At 35.4% G+C, this 10492-nt stretch overlaps 2 protein-coding genes across 2 annotated transcripts; both read left to right on the top strand.

The window, feature by feature from the left end:
* The first annotated feature begins 1100 nt into the window (after positions 1–1100).
* Positions 1101–6685, top strand: LOC143617080 (glycerol-3-phosphate 2-O-acyltransferase 6-like). Its single transcript, XM_077089738.1, has 2 exons — positions 1101–1821; positions 5698–6685. The coding sequence occupies exons 1-2, from the start codon at positions 1111–1113 to the stop codon at positions 6568–6570; spliced, it is 1584 nt and encodes a 527-aa protein (XP_076945853.1). The 5' UTR covers positions 1101–1110; the 3' UTR covers positions 6571–6685.
* Positions 6686–8014: 1329 nt separating this feature from the next.
* LOC143617084 (protein ENDOPLASMIC RETICULUM-ARRESTED PEN3-like) lies at positions 8015–10228 on the top strand. Its single transcript, XM_077089741.1, has 2 exons — positions 8015–8785; positions 9394–10228. The coding sequence occupies exons 1-2, from the start codon at positions 8042–8044 to the stop codon at positions 10054–10056; spliced, it is 1407 nt and encodes a 468-aa protein (XP_076945856.1). The 5' UTR covers positions 8015–8041; the 3' UTR covers positions 10057–10228.
* Positions 10229–10492: the final 264 nt, after the last annotated feature.

The raw sequence follows: 10492 nt of genomic DNA, 5'->3' as shown, positions 1-10492 counted from the left end.
AATGCTTTAATTACTTGCATCTTAAACCCACAAACGTTATTGTATACCTTACTTGAATAATTGCTCGATTTGGTGTTCTATGCTTATTTGACTATGTGTTTATCGCTTTTGGATGGTGGAATTATAAATCCTAGACCATTTGGCAACCCCTCATGGCAAGGTGTCGTTAACGTAATGCAATTAACGATAACTATAAAATCCTAGACTACTTGACAACCCCTTGTAGCTAGGTGGCGCTGACGTAAAACTATTATCGATTGTCAATTTATCCAAGTTTATAGCTTTTATTTATTGTTTTGTATACAAGTTTTGTGGCTTTTATTACTGTATACTTATATGCTCAAACTTATTAATTGCTCACCAACCTTTGTGTTGACAAACTTTATTTTTATGAAATGTTACAGGTTTGACTTTTGTTGACACGAGTGCTTGACGGAAAACGTTACCAAGACTATTAGGGTATTAGTAAAATGAACAATATGAATGCTATTTGTTTATATGAGTGAGATGTTTTGTTATTGATTTGTTGAAATAAAATGAGTTAAATAAATATTGTCACTTTAAATAGTGTCTTGTGTATTTGTCCAATCACGTTGCACCCCGGCATGTTCCGCCGCCTTTGGTCGGGGTGTGACACATTTAATTCTTCAATGGCCAATAATAAATCAATGTTGTGTGACAAACCTTTGCCATGAAATGAAGCCATACATTTTACCCACATGGGATGGGGTGGTGTTGCCATGTGGTTTGGAAGCTATACACCCTACCCATATGGGTGCCCCTTCCCCTCTTACTCATGAAGTAAAGAAGATGACAATTTCGCTTGTGCCATAACTACACAAAGTTAAAAATTATTTTTTAAACTAACTAGACAATATATAAACCATATATTTATAAAAAATATTTATACACCAAATAACTATATACTCAAAATTGATTACGTATTAAACGTAATATTAATTTGTTTATAAATGATCTAATTTTCTTCTTCTCACATGCACTTTTAACTTTTGCATGATAAAAATAAAACCTCACAAAAAAAAAACTAAACTAAAAACAAAAAAAAAAATGAAAATAGATATAGATATATAAAAGGAATTAAGGTACTCAATGCGTCCATCTTCCAACTTCTTTTTAAACCCTTCTAGTCTACTACATTTCATCTCCATAACTCATACCAAACAACTTTATAGCCATAATCCCACAATGTCTCATCATCTCTATTTCGAACCGATCTCAAAATGCACTACACAATCAAGATCAAACCAAACCGTTGCCTCGAATCTCAACGGTACCCTACTCGTTTCCCCCAACCCGTTCCCATACTATTTCCTCATAGCACTAGAAGCCGGAAGCATTTTCCGCGCCTTCTTTCTATTACTCGCCTTCCCATTCATCTACATCACCTCCCTATTTTCCGAACCAACCGCCACTCGTGTTTATATTTTCATCTCATTTGTTGGGCTAAGAATCCGGGATATTGAGCTTGTTTCAAGCTCGGTTTTACCTAGATTCTATTCGGGCGATGTTCGGCCCGAGTCATGGAAGGTGTTCAACTCGTTTGGGAAAAGGTATGTGGTGACATCTAGCCCAAGGGTTATGGTTGAACCCTTTGTGAAGAATTATTTAGGGGCTGATAAGGTGTTTGGGACCGAACTCGAGGTCTCAAAATCTGGTCGAGCCACCGGGTTGGTTAAGGACCCTGGTGTTCTTTTTGGTCAACTAAAAAAAACCGTTTTGCAAGAATTTAATGGTTCGAATCTGCCTGATTTGGCTCTTGGAGATGGTGAGACTGACAAAGATTTCATGTCCATTTGCAAGGTATATAATTATTTTGTCATGTTCTAATTATTATTATTGTTAGATATATAGATAAAGACTTGTGTTTATTTCAAAATCAATATTATGTTAAAAAAATCAGGACGTATGGATAACGCAAAGGCCATCAACCATAATATTGAACATAGGTAACATTGTAACGACCACCTACCACTATTAACAACGTGAGCCACCGTCTACAAATCACACATGTAACTCGTATAAACAATGGTAACAACCACATTTAAAGACCTAGCAAACACACACAAAGGGATCACCTAACTTTCTTCCTTTAGATGTAACATTAATATAAAAGTTAGCAAAGAAAATTGTAAATTGATGCGAAATTAGAAACTAATTAAACAAAATTGACAACGTAACACGAAAGTAAAAGAAAAAAATTGACAATAATTAATGAGGTAAATGTAATCAAGAGGGTTCAGTGAGCCACAACCATCAAAATTCTATAATTTTTTCTTTATTGGTTTAATATAAGGTGTAGAATTTTGCTTTGAAAAATGAAATGAACATAATTGGTATGAATATAAATGGGATGACTTAGAAAACCCATTTTTTCCCCTTATGGGTTTAATGCATATCTAATTTATTATAAGTCTAGAAATAGGTTTAGAAATATATAACAAGCATCCAACAAGTGAATGCCACGTTGCATAATATTAACTCATAAATCTACAATCTTACAATCTTCGTTAATTGCGGGCTAAGCTACATAACTTGATTGTCACCTATTATTTTAATCGTAATTGATATGTTAGCATTTACTTTAACTAAGCAAAACTTTATATATTACTGTAGATACTTTAATTTTCTTAAATAATTTAAGAGTTAAATATTAATGATATTCGTCTTAATTTAATATGTAAATATTAATATAAATATTAATATTAATATAGATATAATTATATAATATACTATAGTGACATCTCAAACGAAAAGTTATGAATGGTTGTTCATATCTAACTGTTACATTAAATCAATAATCTAACATAGGATAAAAAAGTTTATATCCAGAGTATGCTCATTTTATAAATAATCAACTATGTAACTTCATACAATTTGTCATTAAAAACAAATAAAAAATTCATACGCCTTTTAAAGTTCACGAAAAGAGATTCTTTTAAAGCCCCAATACATAGCATAGCATTAAATAGACATGATATTCACCGAAAACTTTTGTGATAAGTTTTAGGTTGTTAAGGTTTTGTGTCAGTTTTGAACCTATGGACGTCAATGAGTAGAAGCATAAAAGGGGCAGGTTCTTATTGTTTTAATTAGAACCCATATTTATGTTTCTCGTTCTCTATGTTACTAACCTTAATTATTCTCTCTATACAAACAAAGCTATGTAATTTTAATTGTTGGTTATGTGCTAATATTAATATAACCCTAGTTGCTATCTATGGATGCAAATCAGATCTAGACCAAACCACATTCAAATTATTGTATTGTTTATATATTCTGCGTATTTGTTGTCGCTTTTACCTTACAACCTAACATTAGGAAATAACAGTGTTTTTCCTGAAAATATAAAATTTGACCATCGGGTTTAGAAAAAGTATTGCTCGTCACAAAAGTCATTGAATTTAAGCATATAAACTTAATCGTAGAGCCTTCATTTTAGCTTTAAATTATGGCTAATAAGTACTAAGATATCAATCGTAAATTTAATATGTGAATTTCAGTTTTAAATAGTATATACATTATTTGTAAAATAATTTCATGGCAAGCATCTTATTTAAGTTTGTGACCGCCATAAAAACATCACATTTCAGTTTGTTTTCTGACAACTGCAAATCATTTATTGCTTCCCATAGAATTTCATTTTGGTCAGGTATATAATTAATATTTAAAACATTATCTTTTATTCAAAACCATAACTATTTTTTACATAACGTAATGGGAAAATCGTTTGTTTATCCATTCATTGGTATGACTGTATCGCATATATATGTAAAGGCTGTATATTAGGTGCATGGAGCTAGGTACAGAACCATAAACGCATTCTTTAACCGTGGCCCATATTGTTTAAACTCTCAACACTTGAAAATTCGTTTTAATTTACTCTAACGTAAATACCTGGGACGAAAGAGAGCATAAATGACATATTGACTTGCAGGGAAGCTTGACCATCTTTTACCAAGTTAAAATATATGTCTAAGTTATATGTGTGATTATAAATAATATATATAGTTTTTTTTAAACGATCAAATGTTGCACTATATAGAAATTGAACGCTTGAACTGATGGTCTACACCCCTAACAAGCTTACTTTCTTCATCGACTTATATAAGATCCATATGGTTAAATAACCAAAATACAGAATTAGTTAAAAAGGGAAAATATATGACCTAAAGAATTGGTGGCCAGAAACAACCCCTCTATAAGTAGACCTTGGTAATAGGCTCATAAATGCAGTCATGTTTTGTGTTTAATCTACTTTTAAATTTTTGTCAAGTGGTCCAAATAAGGAGTGGGTGATCGTCATCCTCAAGTCACTCATTAATATTTAACAGCAATGGGTCTTAAGATGAAGAAAGTAAACTTATGATATATATATATATATATATATATTTATATTAAATAAAAAGTGTGTTTAGTCTTAATAGGTTAAATAGACTATAGAGATAACATGTTCAAAATTAGGATCAGAGGGCATCTTGGTCAAAAAAACCAAACTCTTATCCTTTTCATTTTCTCAAATACAACATAAAACATTACAGGGAAAAAGTTAACACCAAAAGAAATAGAAAAATGATATACAACACAATTTTTGTTTTTTTATAAATTATCATTTTTATATATCAATAGGGGGATGCAAGACTTTAGTACAGAGGGCCAAGGCACCTTATGAGATTGTTCAACAATGAAAACTGTGATCTCATTTTTATAGTTTATACCTGAAATAAAGATAATTGTGATCATATTTATGTGTTAAGCATCCGCAACGCTAAAATTTACAAATCTTCGTCTCATAATGCCATATTTGATTTTAAACCTCCCTAAAAAACCTCAATTTTTCTCACAACACTAAACTTCAACTTCACCGCCATCCACTCATCCATCCCGGCCTCCATGTAGACTCGGACCTCAGGAGTTGGCGTGTTCCCAATAAGATATATGCACATAAATGCATGTATTTCTATACATACAAGTGATAGAGTTCTAGATAGAGCACCTAAACGTCTAGCATTGTCTGGCTTGACACCAGTGAGGCTTTTATTAGGAAGCAAATTAATTAATTAGTTTTTGACATACACAATGTTTATATCACAAAATTTAGTAGAATATATGAACTTTTTGTGTTTGTATAGCCTATACATGTGTAAGTATGTGTAAGTTAATTTGCCTACATATAAACAAATTAGTTTGATGGTATTTATGTACGTAACATACACATTTGCATATAAAATGTGCAAGAATTTTCAAATATGAATAATCGATGAATAAAATCAATTCATGTGTGTTTTTTATTTCACCTAACAATTTACTGTTTTACAATACTCATATATATAAACCATAAAATTCCTAGCATCTAGGTTTGGTATATCTTCTTGTACTTGAAAGGGTCAAATGAAGTTATGTTAGTTTTTTCTATTAATATAGTTTCACGTTGCACTTAAATTTCCTCCATACACATTTAATTTCATTAGTTCTTGCATGGGTTTGAAGGTCCCTTTGACACTAATGCCAATTAATATAGAAAACATGTGATAACCAAAGTACATGGGAAAGCTAAGAGTTAAAAAGACCCCTTTTAACCATTCTTTGGTTCTTCAAAACATTTATGTTTACTTCAATTCCAAAGACACATGAATAATATGATTGTTGTACTTACGTACTGGGATCGATATATTGCAGGAAGCTTATATCGTACCAAGAACAAGATGTGAGCCCTTACCAAGTAACAAGCTTCTACGACCAATAATCTTCCACGAAGGGCGTCTGGTGCAAAGGCCTACGCCATTGACGGCTCTACTTACCTTCCTATGGATGCCCATAGGCATTTTCTTATCAATACTTAGAGTTTACCTCAATATACCTTTACCAGAAAGGATTGTTTACTACAACTATAAGATCCTAGGAATCAAACTTGTTGTCAAAGGCACACCACCACCCGCTCCTAAACAAGGACAAAGTGGGGTACTCTTTGTATGCAACCATCGTGCTGTTATAGACCCGGTGGTCACTGCTATCGCTCTGGGAAGAAAGATAAGTTGTGTCACATATAGTATTAGTAAATTTTCCGAATTAATTTCCCCTATTAAAGCTGTGGCATTGGCAAGGGAGAGAGATAAAGATGCCGCACATATTAAACAGTTGCTAGAAGAGGGCGATTTGGTCATTTGCCCCGAGGGAACTACATGCAGAGAATCGTTCTTGCTCAGATTTAGCGCTCTTTTCGCTGAACTCAGTGATAGGATAGTGCCGGTTGCTATTAATACCAAACAAAGTGTGTTTTTTGGGACAACAGCTCGTGGGTACAAGTTCTTGGACCCATATTTTGTGTTCATGAACCCTAGGCCAACGTATGAGATAACTTTCTTGAATCAACTACCTCCGGAACTTACTTGCAAAGGTGGGAAATCTGCATTTGAGGTGGCAAATTATATTCAAAGAGTGATAGGGGATACACTTGGATTTGAGTGCACTAATTTGACTAGAAAGGACAAGTATGCGATGATGGCTGGAACCGATGGTCGTGTTGAGAGCAAGAAGGGCAAATCTCAATAGATGAACCATGCGATTTGATTCAAGAATTGTTGAAACAGTATTGTTTGTTGTGGTTATTATTATTTTATATAAATAAGCTTTAAGAGATTTACTGAAACAATATTGTTTGTTTATATTCGTAATTAAATTATTATTAGTATGTCGTTCAAGAATTCAAGATGTACATTGTTTTATTACATATATAAAAAGGTTAATCACTAGTTAGAAACTTATTGCATTTTATGATTAGCGTGATTAATATTAAAGGTTGTTCAGAGATCACCGGTGATTATTTTATCGACGGGCCACCGACAACTATTAATGGTTGTTCCTAAAACAGTAGCAATGAGGGAATTTTCACCGACGAACTTCACCGATAGATTGCCGAAAAAATATTTTACCACATGGTTAACTTCACCGATAGAATGCCCTTCCAAATATGCAACTATTAGTATCTTGTTATTTTTATTAACTTACTCACTGCTTGCAATGTTCCACTCTTAATTCTTAGATGTAGCAACTGTTATATTATCCCAAATCAACGACTTCGATCAATTAATCACGAACTACTTTATTTGGAGAATAAAACCCCTAACTAAAATTACAGAAGATGAAGACGACTAGTAAGATTAAGAACATTCAGGGATAATGTGTATGACAAACTGACAAGTTGACAACAATCAAATCTAGAGCATAAAGAACAACGGCCCAGAGACAAACTATGGGGACAACCCTCGACCTTTCTCTTTATCTTTTTTATATGCAAGTAGTCTACAAAATCTATCCAAACAGCCCACGAATGAGCCCCGGCACTTCCAGCCCACACGTTAGAAATAAAACCATAATACCTAAATACCATATCAGTATGTTTGTTATATTACTAGTTCTAGAGATGAACTGATTCCGTTTTTACAATATTACTAATATTTCTCTACTCAAGTATCTACCATAGATATTTTACTTAGTTGTGACACCTACACTCTAGCTATTTCATTTTATTGTATTTCACAAGTTTCCTTTCTTTGTAACTTAAATGTTTTGGTTTTCATACATTAGCTTATAAGTGCATGAATTGATAACACATCACAAATACGGTTCAAAAAAATATATACATTTATTGAAGACCACATCAATGTATATCATCAAATCTACGACGGTCAGGCAAACGAATGTGCCTAGTTCGAACTACACACGTGACAAAAATTTTGCAAAAGCCTCTTGAATTCCAGATTCAATTCAAACAAGGGAGAACACCACTATAACACAATTCTAGGTTTCGGGCTAGACTAAGACTCGCACACGAGTGTCAAGCCTTTCGAAATATCACATCAACCAATTACTCTAAAACCGTTTTAAAAAGAGCATTGACTCATTCACATCCAAAGAACATTGACTTCATTTCACCAAAAATATTAACCCCCCCCCCCCCCCCCCCCACCACCACCACCACCACCACCACCACCACCCAAAAGTCTTCACTCCAAAATCTAAAATGGAAGACGCAATTTCCAATATTACCCTCAGTGACCGGATCAAGCTGAACGTCGGCGGCAAGCTCTTCGAAACCACCGTGTCCACCCTCCAATCCGGCGGCCCAGACTCTCTCCTGGCCGCCTTATCCAACCGATCTTCTTCATCCAACCCAGTCTTCATCGACCGAGACCCAGAGATATTCTCCGTCTTACTCTCTCTCCTCCGCACCAACCGCCTCCCGTCCACCTCCCGCCGCTTCACCGACCAAGAACTCTCCGATGAAGCCTCCTACTACGGCATCGAAACCCACCTCAAATCCGCCATGCTTCCAAACCCACTTTCCGGCATTGACGCCTCACTCGTATCCACCATCCGACCGGCTTCCGACGGGATAGTGACGGCGTTTACGACAATCGACGATGGGTCGGTGTGGATGGCTCACGGTGGTCAGGTTTCTGTGTACGATTGGAACTTGACTCACGCTGGGACTGTACGGACGCACCTTGACTCGATTACATCGATTAGACGGGTTACGAAATCTGCTATGGCGGCTGTTGCCTCTGATGGCGCTTCTGGTGTTCATTTTTATAACGTTGCTAATGGTGGTCGTGTTGGGTCGGTTGAGTGGATTGATCCGACCGATCCGAGAATTTACAAAGCTCCGGTGACTGCTATTGCGGACTCGCCTGACTCGGTTTTTGCCGCGTTTGATTCTTACCATAAGGAGAACTGCGTGCTTGCTATCGACAAATCAACGCTCCAGGTGTGCACGGTTCGGTTCGGTTAATGGCAATAGCTGTAACTGAACACTTCAGTTAGTAAAAAACAATAACCGTTCGGTTTTGGTTAATTTAGTTATTAGCGGTTAATTCTGTTCGGTTCGGTTATTTAACCGCTAAACCTGAACTTTTAATACGGATTATATTTTGCTGACATTTATGTTACTTAACCGCTAAACATGAACATTATAAACACTTAGGTTATACACATTAAGTTTTAATAGGTGAATAGCTAACGGTCAAAGCCACGGTATGAGTGAATAAAGGCAATTTTAAGTCACTGTAATTCGAAACGAATTAATATATGTTAATAATGTAATGAAATATCCAAGATCAAGAATACAATGGTCAAAGAAAGTTGGACAAATATTGATTTCAAGTAGTGGAACATGATATTATTAGAAGAAGATGATTGTTACACATGAAAGCATTGGTATGGTTCGGTTATTAGAAAATGGTTAACTGAAACCGAACCGAAAAATCGGTTATTTAAAAAATCAAAAAATTAACTGTCGGTTAATGCTTCGGTTTAGCTTTTTCGGTAAATTTGGTTTCGGTTCCGTTAATTCGGTTTTATGCTCATCCCTACCAGGTGACGTCGGAAATCGGTAGACAATCCGGAAACTCTTCGAAATCAATCATTCCTGGAAACCTAACCTACGTGACGGATCTCGGACTTCTCGCGGCCACCGCAGTGACATCCGGAGCCTTTGGTTTCTCCGGTTACATCCGTCTATGGGATCCGAGATCCGCACGTGTAGTTTGGGAGACGAACGAGCCAGGTTCTGGACGAAGCAGTAGGTTCGGAGACTCGTTCGCTGATGTGAGTATTGATGTGAATGAACTGACTATGTGTAAGATATGTTCAAAGTCCGGTGACCTGGCGATGGCGGATTTGCGTAAATTAAGCGATGATCCGTGGGTGTATTTGCGAGAAACAAATCCTAGCTTGAGTAATACTGCTGGTTCAGGTGTTAGCAACAGTGTGATTCATTGTTACAAGAAGCAAGTGTTTGTTGGTAGAGACGGTGGACTGGAAGTATGGTCTCGGGTTTCACAAAATGGCGAAAACAGTACTGAAATTGGTGAAGAATCGTTTAGGAGAAACTTCATGGATAAATTGCAGGATTCGGAAAGAGGAATAATAAGTAAAATTGAAGGCGGTGGTGAACGTCTCTTTGTGAGCAGGGAAGAAGTCGAAGGGCTCGAGGTATGGCAAAGCTCTGTTTTCTCAGGTGCGGTTTTAGTTCTGTGACACTTGAATATGAACAGAGTAGCCTGAATCATTGATGAATGCATTGTTAGAATCCAATATGTTTGAAACTATGAGCTTTTGTGAACATAAATGTAACACTAGTGATTACATTTGGGCTGTTTTGGTTATGGAGCCTGAATCATGATGAATGCATATACAATAATATTGTGTACACATGAAGAAGGTGCAAAGAATTCAACTTTAGGTAGGGATATTAATCTATTATTAGCTTTTATCTATCTGTGTTTATAAATTGTGATGTGCACTTGGTTTCTTCATGTTACTATTCTTGAAGCCATGCAGTTTTAGAATCCAATATGTTACAAAATATGAGCTTTTGTGAACATGAATGTATCACTAGTGGTAATTACATTTGGGCTTGGATTTAGTTTTGCAAATGTTACTAATTTGGAAGTTTTTTAGACAATGTGTAGTG

This window comes from Bidens hawaiensis, unplaced genomic scaffold, assembly GCF_021521415.1.
Source record: "Bidens hawaiensis isolate Kalapana, Puna unplaced genomic scaffold, B.hawaiensis_p1.1 tig00052131_1, whole genome shotgun sequence".
NCBI classification, from domain to species: Eukaryota; Viridiplantae; Streptophyta; class Magnoliopsida; order Asterales; family Asteraceae; genus Bidens; species Bidens hawaiensis.
This window is presented reverse-complemented; position numbering and strand designations above follow the sequence as displayed.

Excerpts from the sequence above, each read along its gene's own strand:
- LOC143617084 (XM_077089741.1), top strand. The coding sequence starts at position 8,042 with ATGGAAGACGCAATTTCCAATATTACCCTCAGTGACCGGATCAAGCTG. Across the intron at positions 8,786-9,393 it reads TCGACAAATCAACGCTCCAG|GTGACGTCGGAAATCGGTAG; the intron begins GTGTGCACGGTT and ends CATCCCTACCAG.
- LOC143617080 (XM_077089738.1), top strand. The coding sequence starts at position 1,111 with ATGCGTCCATCTTCCAACTTCTTTTTAAACCCTTCTAGTCTACTACAT. Across the intron at positions 1,822-5,697 it reads ATTTCATGTCCATTTGCAAG|GAAGCTTATATCGTACCAAG; the intron begins GTATATAATTAT and ends GATATATTGCAG.